General features: G+C 54.9%; 5 protein-coding genes across 5 annotated transcripts; 3 read left to right on the forward strand and 2 right to left on the reverse strand.

Annotated features, from left to right (window-relative positions):
• Positions 1-151: 151 nt before the first annotated feature.
• B0I36DRAFT_263805 (glycosyl hydrolase) lies at positions 152-2469 on the forward strand. Its single transcript, XM_046151170.1, has 2 exons — positions 152-336; positions 474-2469. Exon 2 carries the CDS (start codon positions 475-477, stop codon positions 2314-2316), a length of 1842 nt encoding a protein of 613 aa, XP_046014889.1. The 5' UTR covers positions 152-336; position 474; the 3' UTR covers positions 2317-2469.
• Position 2470: 1 nt separating this feature from the next.
• On the reverse strand, positions 2471-5531 carry B0I36DRAFT_263807 (uncharacterized protein). Its single transcript, XM_046151171.1, has 2 exons — positions 5159-5531; positions 2471-5076 (listed from the first exon to the last, which is right to left on the reverse strand). Exons 1-2 carry the CDS (start codon positions 5294-5296, stop codon positions 2590-2592), a joined length of 2625 nt encoding a protein of 874 aa, XP_046014890.1. The 5' UTR covers positions 5297-5531; the 3' UTR covers positions 2471-2589.
• Positions 5532-7577: 2046 nt separating this feature from the next.
• On the forward strand, positions 7578-8718 carry B0I36DRAFT_346687 (uncharacterized protein; the record flags this gene model as incomplete). The annotated part of the gene is made up of 2 exons (XM_046156486.1): positions 7578-8326; positions 8382-8718. 2 exons carry the CDS (start codon positions 7578-7580, stop codon positions 8716-8718), a joined length of 1086 nt encoding a protein of 361 aa, XP_046014891.1.
• A 1681-nt stretch (positions 8719-10399) lies between these two features.
• Positions 10400-14112, forward strand: B0I36DRAFT_316974 (muts domain V-domain-containing protein). The gene has a single exon (XM_046153102.1). The coding sequence runs from the start codon at positions 10454-10456 to the stop codon at positions 13799-13801; it is 3348 nt and encodes a 1115-aa protein (XP_046014892.1). The 5' UTR covers positions 10400-10453; the 3' UTR covers positions 13802-14112.
• Positions 14113-16576, reverse strand: B0I36DRAFT_381655 (uncharacterized protein). Its single transcript, XM_046160877.1, has 5 exons — positions 16180-16576; positions 15402-16040; positions 14987-15344; positions 14852-14921; positions 14113-14788 (listed from the first exon to the last, which is right to left on the reverse strand). Exons 1-5 carry the CDS (start codon positions 16480-16482, stop codon positions 14398-14400), a joined length of 1761 nt encoding a protein of 586 aa, XP_046014893.1. The 5' UTR covers positions 16483-16576; the 3' UTR covers positions 14113-14397.
• Between the last annotated feature and the right edge of the window lie 119 nt (positions 16577-16695).

Raw genomic sequence — 16695 nt, forward strand, 5'->3', positions numbered from 1 at the left:
ATCTCAGGAACACATACTTCCTCGCCTTTGGGGTGTTTTGCGTGTGACTTGTTCTCTGGACGTGCATTTCTCCATGTTATCGCCAACACCCCACAGAGACAAGGTTCCCCGCAACTGAGGGCTGATCGGCGGATCGACCAACCTCATTCAATGGCCTTGCATTCACTTGCGCAACATCTGGACGGCCGCCAATGACCCTTCGTCCTGCCCGTCCTTCAAAATCATCGGGATCCTTTTTGGGTAGCATTCTGGGTTGAAACTGGGAACACGTGCACCTGGGCGGCAGCATTTGAAGGAACTCGGCGGTGATCCCAGTGGCAGCAGAAACGAGGTGAAGTATGCATATCTCTGCAGGTTCCCTTGGCTTTCATGAGCTTTCAGAGCTTTGCCGTCTGTTGCTTCTCATTCTCAGTTTCAGTCTCATACTGTTTGTGTCTTTTTTCGAGTTCACCTGCTGACAATATGCGAAGCAGAATGCAGGCCGTTCTGGGCTTCTCAGCTTCCGCTGCCACACACCTCTCCCCAGCTGGAGCCCTGCCGGCCCTGCCTTTCGACAGCGCGTCACTCCCTCTGTCGACACCATATTCCCAGGGCGCCGTGAACATGCCAGATTACACCACGTCCGAGGCTGGTAATCCCTTCATCTCGGGGTGGTACGCCGATCCTGACACGGGCTTCTACGAGAACGAGTACTGGGTGTTCCCCACGGCCTCCTTCCGCTACGAGGAGCAGACCTACCTCGACGCCTTCTCCTCGCCAGACCTCGTCCACTGGACCAAGCACCCCCGGATCCTCACCACCGACGACATCCCCTGGGCGCACAAGGCCGTCTGGGCCCCATCCCCCGTGTACCGGAACGGCAAGTACTACCTCTACTTTGGCGCCAACGACATCCAGGTCGACGAGATCGCAGAGGGCAAGGTCGGCGGGATCGGCGTCGCGGTCGCCGACCACCCGGGTGGGCCTTACAAGGACGCCCTGGGCAAGCCACTGATCGGGGACTTCCACAACGGCGCGCAGCCAATCGACCAGGACGTCTTCATCGACCGGCCCGGGTCATCTGGCCGCGGGGACGAGAGCAACGACGGCGGCGAGGAGGAGGAGGAGGACAATGCCCAGGCGTACATGTACTACGGCGGCCACGGGCACGCCAACATTGTCAAGCTCAACCGGGACATGATCTCGCTGGGCTCCTTCGACGCCGAGGGCAACGACGTCTTCCGCGAGATCACGCCCGCAAACTACACCGAGGGCTCGCAGATGTTTGTCCGCAAGGGCGTGTACTACTACATGTGGTCCGAGGGCGGGTGGACGGGGCCGGACTACTCGGTCTCGTACGCCATGTCGCGCGAGTCGCCCCTGGGGCCCTTCACGCTCCCCGCGGGGAACAACAACAGCAGCAGCGGCGGCAACAAGATCCTGCAGCAGGACCCCTCGGTGGCAAGAGGCAGCGGGCACAACGGCGTCATCCACGTCCCCGGCACGGACATCTGGTACATCGTGTACCACCGCCGGCCGCTGAGCGAGACGGACGGGAACCACCGCGTCGTGTGCTACGACCGCATGTTCTTTGACGATGACAACGGCGGGGCTATCCTGCCGGTGCAGATGCTCGTCAAGGACAACTTTGCCGACGGGGGCATGATTGCATGGAAGACATTTGATATTGGTGGTGGTCATGGCGAAGGAGCAGTAGGGGCAGCGCAGGGTCATCAGGACCAGGGGAAGAGCCGGTGGGAGGTCATCGAGCATAGACTCGTGGGGAGCAACACGGGCGGCCCCAAAACAGCCACGCTGGCCATGCTGGACACCAACTTTGGGGATTTCATCTTTGACGCCACGATTGGGTTCCCAGAGGTCATAAGTCCAGAAGACGGCGGCAGCAGCGGGCACGCGCAGCTTATCTTCTGGGCCCGGGGGAACGCACGGGAAGGGTATTCCGAGTACAACTACGTCGGGCTGCGTCCAACGACGACCGAAGCTGGGGCAAGACTCGCGGTGAACATTGGATCAGTAGTCAACGGCACTGCCACGGTTCTGACCAGCACCACGACTGATCTGAGAGCCACCGGCAAGGAACTTGCAGTGCGGGTCACTGCCCAGGAAGGTGTTGTTCTTGTCCGGGTCAAAGCGTCTGCTGCCGGCGGTGTCGGAACTGAAGCCGGGCCAGACAGTGCCGGAGAGGCCACGGTGCTGAAGGCAAGTACGCATGTGTCTCGCTCCGGGGCCAACGGCGTTGCGGTGCAGGGAACTGCCTCGGGCGTCAAGTTTGGGCACATCTCTGTTGCACATCCTCCTCCAAAGACACGGGGTTGAGCTATTCGTCAGATGGGTCTGGATCCTAGGGGCAAGATCGATCACATGGCAACGCGCATTGGGAGACACGCTACTCGGCACGAATTGTCAACTTGGTGTGCTGCGCATCAACAGAGAAAATCATCGATAGAGATGAACAGCAGAGAATCAAGCAATGCCTGAGAATGAGTTCCAGTTGTATATACGAATAGAAGTATATCAGTCTAATAATGAAGTAGTGGGTATCTGTAGGCATCATTTGAATTCCCTTCCATTTCGCAGACCATCCTCACTCTATACCTGCTGCGGACCATTCTCGCTCTGCCATACATGAGTATCGCCTAGGCTGAAAGAGCTTGCTTCACTCTCATCCCGATACATCGTAGGCGGCGCACGAGGCCGCGTATCACCATTCTCGTGCCCTAGCTGCGGGCTTGCGCCAGCGCCCGATTGACTTAGAACAGACTCTTGTGGCGTAAGCGCGGGCGGAGGATCTTGATAAATCCATGGCTGCTCCAGGGGGGCTGTCAAGCTCGGGTTCATGTATCTCATGCCCTTTTCTCTATCCTCATCGACAGTACTCATCCTGCGCGTCAGGCGCATTTCGTTGCTGCCGGGCTCGTTTCCCTGGTCTGGGTGACTAGTTGTACCGGGGTCAGAGTCCCTCTTGATGCTTCGCACAGCTATGAATCGCGAGAGCGGTGCATATCGTTCGCGATAGTACCTGAAGTACCAGAAGGTAAATAGGAGTAGCGGCGCGATCAGTCCTCCCGCGAAGAATGCCGACTGTAGCAGTAGTACGCCAATCATGGTGACCTGGAACACTGCCAGTCCTAGGATGATCCGCTCGCAGATCATGGTCCAAGCGCGACCCGTCGCATGCTGGGGTTGCTCCATTGAGTACAGGACCTGATACTTGAACACAAAGTGCCCTAGGGCAAAGTACACCGTCCCGAGCCCAAGGACGAGGTAAGCATCAGGCAGGATGCTGTACACCAAACACAGGATAAAAACGAGCAGGGCTGTTGGGAGGTAGAAACCGTATTGAAAAGGAGAGGGCACATCAAGCTCCGAGAAGTCACGGGGAGTCTTTGCCCCCATGCGCAGAATTGGGTAGAGCGCGATGCTGCCAAACTGCAAGAGCTTGAAAGGGAAGAGACCGATGCCTTGCAGCATGATAAAGTTGAAGTAGAATTTGTTGAGCTTCTGGATGCTATCGGCAAGGGCAAGTGCAAGTTGCTGAATATCGTTGAATGATTCGCGCAGCTTCTGCAACAGGCCAGCCAGTGCTGCACTCCCAGTAATGGCATAGACCACGAAGATGTTGAAGAAGACAAAGAAGAAGTTCTTCGAGACGACCGACAGTTCAACGTCGCCCTGAGAGATCATGCCTTGCTGGTTCGACAAGTAATCGTAGAGGTATGGGACTAGAATGTTCAGTAAAGAAATGATGAGGGTCGGTAATCCAGTCTGAACGAGGGCTTTTGTGAGCGCTTGTTTCTCAAGCGACTTGGCCAGATGCGGAACAACCTTCTCCAAGTTGCAGAAGTTGATGAGTGATGCGAGTAGAGCCACGGGGAAAAGCCACACGATGGAAAGAACTGTGATGAATGCGGTGACCGACCAGGCTCGCAGGAAACGCTTCCATCGCGGCGCGTACGTGTTCTTCCATACCACGTCCTGAGGCGCAGGAGCGGGCTTTGTGAGTAGTTGTCCGGGACGGGGATCCATGAGTGCCTGCACCGCCATTTGGCACGCGGCAGTAGTAGTCATCGTGACAAAAGCGGTATTGGTGGGCTTGTACTCCTTCTTACGCGCAACCAAAATTTTCTCGTCCAGGCGGCGGAGCTTCTCTTCGTAGTAATCCAGCGCATCTGTGACACGGCTTCGTAGCTTAAGGAGGCCATAACGAACACGGATGGTCGGCCTGCGCATCAGCGGTTCAAGGCTCTGGCCCGCTACCAGCCTCTCTGACTCTGGCGCTTCTTCATCAGCGTTGGGCTGTACGTCATGCACCGCTCGCGGCTCATGGTTGGACAGTGGAGGCGGAATGGTCGCTTGTCGAGAACGATAGACAGTCCAAGTGTCTTCGAGCTTGCGCAGCGTCGACTGCCTCTCAGCCATAAGACCATCAATCTCAGACCAATTCCGGCACAAAGTCACCGAGCGAACATGTCCTATCTCGAGATTTTCGACAAACTCCTTAACTTTGGCTTCGGTCCGGAGATCCTCTGGGATGCCGACGAGCCGGAACGTGCGATCCGTAATGGTTCGTTGAGTGCCAAGGTAGTCCTGCCGGATCTTGATCACCTTGATAGTCTCCGAGTTCATGAAGTAGAAGGTCAATCCTGAGAAGAACCATGTGAAAACGAGATAAGCCCAGAGATAGCTCCAAGCCCAACTGGTGTCAGGATTCTCGTCATCCCTTGTTGTGAAAGGGCTGGTCGGGTCGTGTGCCGGATGGGTATTGTATTTGTTGACGAGCAGGGCATGGGACGAATTGCTTGGCTGCTTCGGTGGTCTCACGTACATATGGTGGATCGGGAGAAGGACCACCAAGGCGAAGAACAACATTGTCGCGAAGAGTCTGATCGCCATTTTGAAAAAGGAGAGGAACACGAACGCGTCTAGGCCGGCCGACGCGAGCACCTGGTCGTCAGTGATGCGGTACAAGGCGGGGATCCATCCCAGGAAAGTGTCGGGCAACGCGGGAAGGTTGACGTGGGGATCGAGGCGGCGCTTGCGCGCGGAGTATAGGGTCTTCCATCGTGGCCGTATGATCTAAAGTGAGAACGCATTGTCAGATTCACTATGCTGCCAGGAGGAGGAATGGGTATGGCCGTCACAAGCTGGGGGCCCATACACAAAACGCGATGAAGGCGGACAAGCCCAGGATCAGAGAGATGACGAGCTGGACATAGGTGTCGGTACTGCTTGGCCCGGCGATCACGTTGGGGTTGCAGTAGTCCGGTAGGTTTGTAGTTGCCGGATCGTCCCGCATGGTGAGCGAAAGCCAGGGAGGCCTGCGGTGGGCGGGCGAAGAGATCGAGAGGTGTCTCAGCGCCGTGCGCTCATCTCGGAGGACCGGCGGGACGGATGAAATACGGCGAGAGATTTGGGATCGCGAAGGCCTGGAGACTTGAGAGGAGAGCAAGGCACGACAATGCGCGACAGGTACGGCGATGATGCAGCCAACTAGAAGTCGTTCTGTTGACGTTTGGCAAGCGGTGCATTGGTGTTGTGGGGTGCGACAGAAGAAGTCGCAGGAGTGACGTCTTCTGACCAAGCCCAAGGTGGGTCCGCCGCATTGCCAGGCCCACCCCATGGCGTGGCGGCATCTGGAGGCAAATCCAGTGTAAGTCGAGCAGGCACACCATTCGAAAGAGGCCTGCATGCAGTTACAGGAATGGTTCTGGTACTTTCATTGCCCATAGGCTAGTCCCGGGGGGTCAGCATGGGCATGCCTCCGTCTGTATGTAACGGGTTCTTGTATCAGGATCAGGCCAACACCACGTACTTGGGTCGACCGGCTGCGCAGGCGTGTCAGGCTCTGGTGCACTCATTGTAACTGCTGGACCGCTGTATAGGACTATGTTGGTTTGGGAGATGGATCGGTGACTCTGGAAACGCAAGCCGGTGTTTCGAGGTACAGACGAGTCTCTTCTATATGGAACCAGTTCAACCAAAGGGGCAGCGCTGCCGACCTCTGCATCTGCGCACTTGCGAGGCGCGCCTTTGTGGACGAGCAACAGGAGATTCACTTTTGCTTCCGCACAACGCCATTTCCTACTACTGAGCCGTACATTGCAGACGACCAGAGACTTTGCGGGCCATGGCGGGCGCAGAAGCGCGCAGGTTGTGTGACTGCGCAGATGCGTGTAGTGTGCAGAGGCAGTTCAATGGGTTGCATGGTGGACACCACGATTGCAGGGTGGCGGTGCCCTCAGATCCAGCAATGGCGCGCTTTCCGAGACACCAGACTTCTCTCTCCCGTCTCTCTTCCTCTCTCTCTCGGTCCTTCCCTTCGCCTCTCTGCCCCGCCACAACATGTCTTGCGCATTCGCAAGGCTGTCTCTCGTCTTCCGAGCTTGGCGCCTCGACTTCCGCATCACCCCAAACAGTCCCGGCCGGCCTCATCAACTGCCCATCCTGTGACCACCCGCCTGTCTCCGCAGCCGCCATGCTTCTTACACGGAGCCGAGACACAAGGACTGCTGGAAAAGCACGTGGCCGGCAGCTCCTTGCATGACAGGTTGCGCCGTGGTGCCACTACCCGACATGTCCTTGGCTGCCATCGCCTAGATGTCTCCAGGACGCGATGCGCAACCTAAAGTAGTCCTTCCAGCCACGGCCAGCACGACACTCCTATCGAATCCGCCTTGCGCAAATGCGCAGCCATAGCTCTGTGGCGGCCAAGGCGTTGTCGCCCGGCCGAGGAGGTGTCATGCAATCGCTCATGATTGGCGGCGAACCCCTGCTCTGGCCAAAAATGTGGCCATCGCAAGGCTGGCTCTCATGCACAGCTCGACAGTTGCGCAAATGCGCATCTGAGGATCCGGTCCACGGCAACACGGTCACCCGGTTCGAACGCACATCCCTTTCTGGGCCCAGGACAAGTCCAAGCCACGTCACGAAAATGGCAAAGGCACCAACAGGAGCAACCAGACTTGCACGTCAAATAGACGGCCAGTTTCGTTGTCTTCTGCCACACTCACAACTCCAGCATCCTCGATATCCTCTTTCTTCACGTTATGTGTGGTGCTCCCTTCCAAGGCCATCCAAACCGCAGAGAAGTCGCTGTTACGCACCGTCTCTTTCGTGAGGTTGGGACTGTTGTCCCGCGAAGGACATTCGGGGATGACCAGCCATCCGCATCTTGTCCAGCAGACGGACTTGCTTGCAAAAGGCCCTTCACCGGCGAACGCGCAGGATGCCTGGCATTCATGCTCCGACCTTCTTCCGGTACACGAAAATGCTGGTTCAAAGTCGAATGACCACTACAGAACATGGCCTGGTAAACTGGACATACGTGCTCGAGCAGCTTCTGCTGATGGTATCGAGGCCGACGAGTACACCATATCACGAGCAGGCACCCCTTTCACCTCCTACAGCCGAACTAGCCATGCTACCTCCAGCCGCGCAACAACGAACACCAGCAATACTTCTGTCAGCGAAGACTTGTTGGAGCTCCATCAGGTTGAAATGTGCAATGATCGCAAAGCAGGAAGCGAATCACCAAACAGCAGGTGAGTATCTGGGTTCTGAACTCCTGCGATCATGATATGGCCGACTTTATCCACTCCGGCGGCCTTTGGTCATGCAATTCCGGTGTCTGTATCGCTGCAACACCACCACCACCTCAAGCTAACAACACTTGCAGGAGATCAAAGCGACCGAAATCGCCAAAGCCTGCGAAACTGTCAGATCACCCTGGAGGCTACCCCACCAACAAATCACCATCATCCTTCCCAAGACATCATCCCACATCTGCGGAAGACCTCGATTCGACGGACAGCGACTCCGACCAATATGCTTTCGACTCAGACTCAGACGAGGACGACCCAGAGTGGAGTGGTGAACAGGACGAAATCGAGACTGCTGTTCTTTCGTCTATCCCAGATCTCGAGCTAGCAGCGTTCCTGATTGTAAAACTTCACGAAGAAAACACCGCAATCAGGGGCAAAAAGATCAACCGCTGGCAAAACAGCATCATCCAGTGCCACGGCTCTCAGCCTCCACAGAATGAGTATCATCCTGTCGGACAGGCTAATCTACACAACCCTCGAAAACGCCGGCGTGCATCGAGAGATTCGGAGCGCCATGGCGACTCTGAAGACGGAGATGGGGACGAACAGGACGGCGATGAACCTGGACACGTTGAAAGAACCGGCGAGCCCCGCTCAGGGGCTATTGTCAAGCTCCTCGCATGCCCTTTTAACAAGGCAGAGCCAAACAAATACACCGTCTGCATCGAGACTCGGAACCATTATCGCGTCTGCACATCGGGGTTCAAGACCATTCAGCGAGTCAAGTGAGTTGTTGGCCTCCGAAAAGCCTTTTGAACCTCAATTCTGACACGATACTAGGGAGCACATTGAGAGGAAGCACTACCCGGTGCAATGCGACCGCTGTTATATGAAGTTCGTCGGTCAAACCAAGGACCGTGCTCAGTGCCTAGCCGATCTCGCTGCGCATCGTCAACAGCCAGAAGGGTGCGCTGTTGGCGATCCCAGGCAGAAAGAAGGAATCAGCGACGAGCAATGGGCAAAGTTGAAATGGAACAGCGGCAAGAAACCGTCGAAGTCGAACAATGTGGAGAAATGGTGGGCCAACTGGGATGTTCTCTTCCCAGGGAGGGAACGGCCAAATCATCCATGTGAGCACGTCAAGGTTTTGTCGAGGAAGGCTGCGGTTAGTGGCTAACAGCATCCAATAATACGATTCAAGGGTTTGAACAGGAGACAGCGGACAGAGGAATGATGAAGCCCGTGCTGGGGGACCATCAAAGATTCGTGCGAATTTTCTCTATTCAGCTGACCAAGCTCGTCAAGGACGGCAGTATTCAGTTCGCCCAAGGCCGGAGCCAAGAAATGCAACATATTCTGCTCGAGAGCGTCAAGAGCACATGGGATCTCTGCTACCGGCTCTTTGGGGCTGGAGCGAGCTCTTCCTCAAGCGGGCAGACCTATATACAGAATACCGAGGTCCAGACACCTTCACAGTGTCGAATAGGCTATACAGACCAAGAACCCTCGGCCAAACGCAAAGCGGGTGCCACTCACGCGGCAGTGACGATGTTGCCAGCACCTGGTAGCATGGCATATGCCCTGCCTGATCAGACCCTGTTGCCTAACCTAACCTCGATTAACCCCACGATGGGGTTTGCTCAACCGAACCAGCAAACATACGGCATTGGGGGTCAGTTTCCGCGGCACAGCCCTATGGTACCCAGTCTTTCTCCCCATTTTCGGGAGGTCGATGCTTTTCCGGACATGGGAGTTCTCGACTTTTCCTGGGGAACCGATGGACTGTTCGCTGAGAACAGTGAAGAGTTGAATTACGTTTTGACTAGCGGTGACGCTCCCGAAATGCCGACACGCTAGGCTATGGTTGTTTCTTGGGGGGTTGCATCATGCAATGTGTGTAGCCTGTGCAAATAATACCTGCGCCCAACAACGTGATCACCTTTCCAAAATAGCGGTGGAAGCTTGTTCGAATTGAGGATTTTTGGTCCTCGAGAGAATCCATTCACTGGACTGTTGGTGCCTAGCAACCCCTGTACCCCTTTTATTTCCTTTTTTACTAACTTTTTTTTTTTCATCTCTTTCTCTCTTGAATTTCTTCCCTTCTTTTGCCGCACAGTCTGAAATACTACTGTCAGCTTGTTTGTAGCTGACAATGCTGTGTGTTCTATTCCGCTCATCTTTTCACCACCTGTACTTCTCCACTATCACAAGCTACCGTATCATAAGTGAGCTGCCGATCAAAAAGTCTTTTTTCATGGCCCCGGCCTTTATTTGTACAAACCATGATAGTTCCCACCTGTATTTTCTCAGCTTCTGGATGCCCAGCAATACTGAACGTGCCGAAATGTCAAAGATTAGAAGAAGGAAAATTATGAGACCCAAGGCTCTATCGAGTTATTACCAAGGATGGCGTCAGGGTGACCCAGTCAAGCCACTCCGGGCAGGCACGCGCTGTTGCGGGTGCACTGCCGAGGGTTGAAACAGACGGTGACATAACGACCGCGATGACTCAAGCACACAGCTCGTCGCTCTCATTTTGAGCTCGGGACGAGCAAAGGGCCACGAGGGAGGAGATGATGAATTGACAACGCAATTCTTCAGTTTGAAGAAGCATGGGAAGGGACGCCGAGTGATCCGTGCAGTGGTCGTCGAAATAGAGTGCGGGAGTGGAGCCGCCAAGCGCTGGCCAGCACTTTACGCGAGCTGCACGGGTGGCGACAGTGGACCTCTCAGGTGCAACGCGGTTCCGGCCACTGCTGTGACGCGTCGAGCTTCCAAACCTTACGCTGCGATCTGCCCTTCAGAGCAGGCACCGGGCTGGCCGAATTGCCCCACGATTTCAACCATCACAACCAAGAGCCTTTCGTAGGACACCTCGCACAACTCCGCTTGCCGTCCCCTATACTGCCAGAATGGCTGGCCCTGCAAAGGACAAGAAGCAGCAGTCTCTCACCAGCTTCTTCACGAGGCCGAAGCCTGCCACCAGCACCAAAGGCATCGACAGTCTGCCATCCTCGTCTCCCCAGGACACCCAAGGCACACCTCGCAAGCGGCCCCTGCAAGAGGACACCGACCACGGCAATCAAGGAGAGCCTCATAGCCCGAAACGCTCCAAGCTCGAGGACCTCCCGTCGAGACCGAGCCCCAGGCAACCGCCTGTTTCCAAGCCTGGTGCCCGCACCGAGCGCTACATCTACAGCTCTAGTTTGTCTCAAGACAATGGCACTACCACCACCGCGGCCGAAGCACACAGTGGCGACGAGGACGACGCGTTCGAGCGGCGGAGGAAGGCAGAACTACATCGCAAGTTTGTGCAGAAGCTGGGCCGGCCGGGAAGCTTAGTCCGTCAGCAGACCACTGAAGAGAATGCAGAGGGCGAAGACGATGAAGATGGCCAGGAGGAGGAGTCCACGCCGGCACCAAAGGCAAAGAAGAAAGGTGCGAAGACGGGCAAGCTCACACCCATGGAGATTCAGTTCCTCGACATCAAGCGGAGCCACATGGACACTCTGCTCATTGTAGAAGTGGGCTACAAGTTCAAGTTCTTTGGCGAGGATGCCCGCATAGCTGCTCGCGAGCTCAGCATCGTCTGTATCCCGGGCAAGATGCGCTACGACGAGCACCCCTCAGAAGCACATCTTGATCGCTTTGCCTCAGCCAGTATTCCAGTGCATCGCCTGCCTGTCCACGCGAAGCGACTCGTGGCCGCTGGCCACAAAGTGGGTGTCGTGCGACAGGTTGAGACGGCAGCACTCAAGAAGGTCGGCGACAACAGGAATGCTCCTTTCACTCGTAAACTCACCAATGTTTACACAAAAGGCACATATATCGACGAGGCAGGCGAGCTGGATCAGAGCACCACAACGACGCCCTCAGGCGGTTACTTGCTGTGCATCACAGAGACCAAGGCCAAGGGTTCGGGAACAGATGAGAAAGTCGAAGTGGGCATCCTCGCTGTCCAACCGGCTACCGGAGACATCATCTACGATAGCTTCGAGGATGGCTTCATGCGGAGCGAGATTGAGACGAGGCTGTTGCATATCTCGCCGTGCGAGTTCTTGATTGTTGGAGATCTTACAAAAGCGTCCGACAAACTCATACAGCACCTGTCTGGTAGCTCAACAAATGTCTTTGGTGAACGCAGTCGAGTCGAGCGGGTGCCAAAGACGAAAACAATGGCGGCGGAGTCGTACTCACACGTTACCCAGTTCTACGCCGACAAGTTGAAGGATAATGACAGCAGCGCACAGGCAAGCACGCTTCTCGATAAAGTCCTGAAGCTGCCAGAGCTCGTCACCATCTGCCTGTCATCGATGATCAATCATCTCAAGGAGTACGGACTCGAACATATCTTCGACCTGACCAAGTATTTCCAATCTTTCAGTGCTCGCCAACACATGCTGATCAATGGCACAACCTTGGAAAGCCTCGAGGTGTATCGAAATGCCACCGATCATTCCGAGAAAGGCAGTCTGTTCTGGGCGCTCGACAAGACACTCACACGGTTCGGCCAGAGGCTATTGCGGAAATGGATCGGCCGTCCACTCCTTGATCGAGAACGCCTACAAGAACGTGTCAGTGCCGTTGAGGAGCTGCTCGAGAACGCGTCAACCAGGAAAGTGGATCAGATTGAACACCTGCTGCGCAAGACCCGGACGGATCTTGAACGGAGCTTGATCCGCATCTATTATGGCAAGTGTACCAGGCCGGAGCTTCTCGCAGTATTGCAGACGCTTCAGGGAATATCCACCGAGTTCGTCAAGGTTCAGTCAGCAGACGAGTCTGGCTTTACATCACCACTTATCGGAAACGCTATCGCCTCACTACCACGGATTCTGCCAATGGTCATCTCTTTCTTGGACAAGATCAGCGCGGAAGCTGCTCGAAAGGATGACAAGTATGCGTTCTTTCGTGAGACCGAAGAGACAGATGCCATCACCAACCACAAGCTTGGGATCGCATGCGTTGAGCAGGAACTAGATGCCCATCGTAACGAGGCTGCATCCAAACTAGGCAAGAAGTCTCCAGTCACTTACGTCACAGTTGCTGGCATTGAGTATCTTATCGAGGTGTCCAACACCGACCTTAAGAAGGTACCTGCATCTTGGGCCAAGATCAGCGGCACGAAGAAGCTTTCAAGATTCCACACTCCCGAGGTTGTGCGCATGATTGCAGAAAGAGACCAACACAAAGAGGCCCTATCAACAGCCTGTGACGAAGCTTTTGCAGATCTTCTCCGCACGATCGCCGCAGATTACCAGCCGTTGAGAGATGCTGTCTCCGCTCTGGCCACGCTCGATTGTCTCATCTCCATGTCTAAGGTCGCCATGCTTCCAGGCTACAACAAGCCGACTTTCCTCCCGTCGTCTGATCCTCCAACGATATCTATTGCCGGTGGTCGGCATCCAATTGCCGAGCAGACCCTCGCCACTTCGTACATTCCGTTCACCACGACACTCTCATCTCCCGCGCCACTGGCACACCTGATCACTGGGCCAAACATGGGCGGGAAGTCGTCTTTTGTTCGATCTGTGGCACTCCTCGTGATCCTGGCTCAGATTGGATCTTACGTGCCTGCCGATTCCTTCTCCCTCACACTGATGGACGCGATCTTCACTCGGATGGGAGCACGCGACAATCTCTTCACTGGCGAGAGTACATTCATGGTTGAGGTCTCGGAGACATCGAGCATTTTACGCACCGCCACGCCACGGTCACTAGTGATACTAGACGAGCTGGGACGTGGCACAAGCACACATGATGGTGCTGCCATCGCAGATGCCGTTCTGCAGCATGTGGTCCAGGATGTCGGCTGTCTCACATTGTTCATTACGCACTACCAGTCTCTCTCGCGTGTGGCCGATGGCCTAGGCGGGCGCTGCAAGAACGTCCATATGCGCTTCACAGCGACGAGGAACGGACGGGACACCCGTGACGACGATGATGACGACAACGACAGTCCCGCCCCGGATAAAGAACACACCTCGAGTGGAGGAGCACCGGGATCAGCAGTAGACGAGGAAATCACATTCCTGTACGAAGTCGGCGAGGGCGTCGCTCACCGCTCATACGGGCTCAACGTGGCGCGGCTCGCCCACATACCACGCAAGGTCCTTGATGTCGCTGCGCGCAAGTCGCAGGAGCTGGAGCACGAGATCAAGAAGCGCAGGCTTGCGGGCTCGGTGCGCCTGCTTGCTGATGTACTTCAGAACGGGCCTGGAGGGCTTGACCACCTCATTTCCAGCATTGAGCAGCTCTGATTGAGACAGATGGGTCAAAATACAAACACTTCTGAGTACGCAATGTGTTCGGAATCTCGGGCATTGGTGTTGGTTGGGGCTGCGGAGAGAGGCTCGACGGAGACGAATGGCGTCACGGCGTATGTTTAGGGTGAGCGTTTGGGTTCAAAGACATATCATCACAGGTAGGCTGCAATTGTTATGTTGCGCCGCATGATCGAGGTATAATCGCGTTACGTTCTCCCTCGTCTCAGGTCTTGCAAGTAGATGAGAATGCTGGCACAATCCTTCATTGCATGCGACACTGTAGTATGTGGTAGCTAAAGTTGGTTTCTATTTCTATGATGACCTCCTACTAAAGATCTAATGCTCTTTCGAACCCCCTTGTGATGCAGAACTCCGCCAATGCATGCACTCATTCCGTCTCCCATGTCACAAGCGTTGACGAGTTGTCTGTAACATGTCGTCCAAGAAGCAACGCACGCACCGTGAACAAAAAGAGAGAACAAAACAAGGAACCTCCCAAAATGGAATAACTATTTCGGACTGGCATAGAAATTGGCGGCATGCGACTGCGCGATAGGTCTTGTTGCCTATCTTGATGTGCCTTCCGAGGATCAAAATTGATGGTCTGACGGTGCAATATGATGGTGATGAACCAGCCCGTCGTGCTGTGGTAATTGCATCAAAGGGAACGGGGCGTTCCTTTGCATCTGATGGAGTGCAAATTCGTCCGGCCGTGTGGGCTCATTATAATGTGAAACCATGGCTGCCCTGTCGCTGCCAACGCGCTGGACGTATAAGGGGTTGTATGTTGCTGGATCCCTTGCTTCCTGAGCAGAAAAGTATGGATTGGGATTTACCGACATATGTCCAGCGTAGAACGCGCGCGGATCATTCTCCTTCTCAGCGTTGGTAAGTGGAAAGCCGAAAGGCGGCTCGCCAGGAGCAGAGAATTTCAGCGGTATGCTTTCACTGGCCTGCATTGTGTACATGTCGTGGCTGAGACTGAGACGCGGGATCAGCTCGAAATTGCCCTGTCTAGAGTGAATGTAAGTTATATCAACTTACTTGCTAGACAAGCGATGGTGTGAAGACCCTTGGGCGTCTCCACCTACTCGTCCTCCGCGGCTGTTGATGCCTGCAAGGACGGGGTTAGCCATATGTAAAGCCGGCAGATGTCGCCCAGTGAGGTCCATCCCTCACCTGAGGAGGACAGAGCGAGTGGCGACTTGCCCACCCCTGAAGTGGCGCGGCGATTATGGGTTTCAAGCACGGAAAGTTGATGGTTCGAGTTGGTAGCACTGTGTGCTGACGAAGGTCTGGAGACTGAGGGACTCTTGGCCATTGTCAATGGATCTGATCTTGGTTGATGCAGCTTTGTGATGGCCACCTGCGCTGCCCGTGCCGAGGCTCTTTTGACCCTAGCGGTGGACGGTGGGACGACCTGTTCGTCAGCCAGCTTCGTAGGTCGTTTGCGGCCTTTCCTCGTAGACTTGGTTACTCTCGCGGACGAGGATTGCTTCTTCCTTCTTTTGGTTGCAGAAGTGTCGTTGTCCTCATCCTAAGATGGTCAGTCCAACATCAATGGCACGCTTTATCACGACAAAGAGTGACCTACGACACTGATATCTGATTCATCGAACACATCACGAACTCGCTGCAAATTGAAATTGATGTCGAAGACGTGTTCGTCAGTCGTGACCATTTCGGAGTTGGCGCGCAATTGGACGAGGACCTCGGGATCTTTCCGTTGGTTTCTCTTGCGTTTCTGGGCGTTGCTAGCGGCGTCGAAACCGCCCATGCCGTCAAACTGTAGACCCTTCGGTCTGAACTCCTCCTGCTTGGCGTCTTCAACAATGTCTGTGGCATTCTCTGATGGAAATGAACCATCATCCTCAGATGGCTCGTACTTGGTTTCAATCTCTGACACATTTGCCTCGCATGCCGCTGCATTGGTGACGTGTCGGTTTGTTCTTGCCATGCCGGATTGTAAAGAGCGAAAATCAACGTTTGCCGCACTCAATGCCGGATGAAGGTATGGACCAGGACTTCTGGAATCACTATGGCGAGGGTGGGCAGGCGGCTGGTTGCGCCAGGATGAATGCGTTAAAGTACTGTGCTCAAGGGGATGGAAAAGATCGTCGCAAAGTGGATAGTTCGAATTGTCGTGATCATGAAACTTGTTCGCGAAAAGGCCAGGGTCGAACTTCAATTTGTCTGGAAGACTCCGACTAGACGGGAGTGAAGAGCCGATAGACTGGTATGAGGAACTCATGTCAGCATTTTATCACAGCCACGAGAACACATAGCCGTTAGAATAATATATAACTTCATGTGTCTGATCACCAAGGAGTCGACATAGATCAAAATGCTGATGCGCATCATGGCTCACTCACATAGTGGGGGCTCGTTGCTTCCAGCACCGGCTGAGACTTTCGCCGTCGGGTTGTCTTCGTGGCGACATTTGTGGTTAGCCGGTCATTGTGAACGCGTGGTTGGAAATCGGGCACATCCCGAGTTGTGTCTGCTGCAATTTGAGGGATCTGATTCCTCTTGATCATGCGGGCTCGGATCCGACCTGCGAGGTCGTACTCCTCCCAGAACATTTGAAACCTCTGCAAGGCGGTTCTTATTCGAGGATTGACTTCTTTGAACAGTTCGAGGTTCCAATGGTGAAAGATGTGACTTTTTGAGTTCATATGCGTGAGGAGGTGGGAAGTGTCCGAAAACGTGAGGCCGTTTGGGCAAAGGTCGCACCGCAATGGAATTTTCACGTCTTCCTTGGGCTCAAATATGTCTTCGTGGGGTTCTGACTGGCTTAAATGGTCATCTTGAGTTTGTTGGTTTGGCCCGACAATGCTGTGATCGAGAATTGGCTCGAAATGCCGATCGTCTCGATTTTGCTCTTGCGC

This window comes from Microdochium trichocladiopsis (genome assembly GCF_020744255.1).
Source record: "Microdochium trichocladiopsis strain MPI-CAGE-CH-0230 chromosome Unknown B0I36scaffold_3, whole genome shotgun sequence".
Classification (NCBI taxonomy): Eukaryota; Fungi; Ascomycota; class Sordariomycetes; order Xylariales; family Microdochiaceae; genus Microdochium; species Microdochium trichocladiopsis.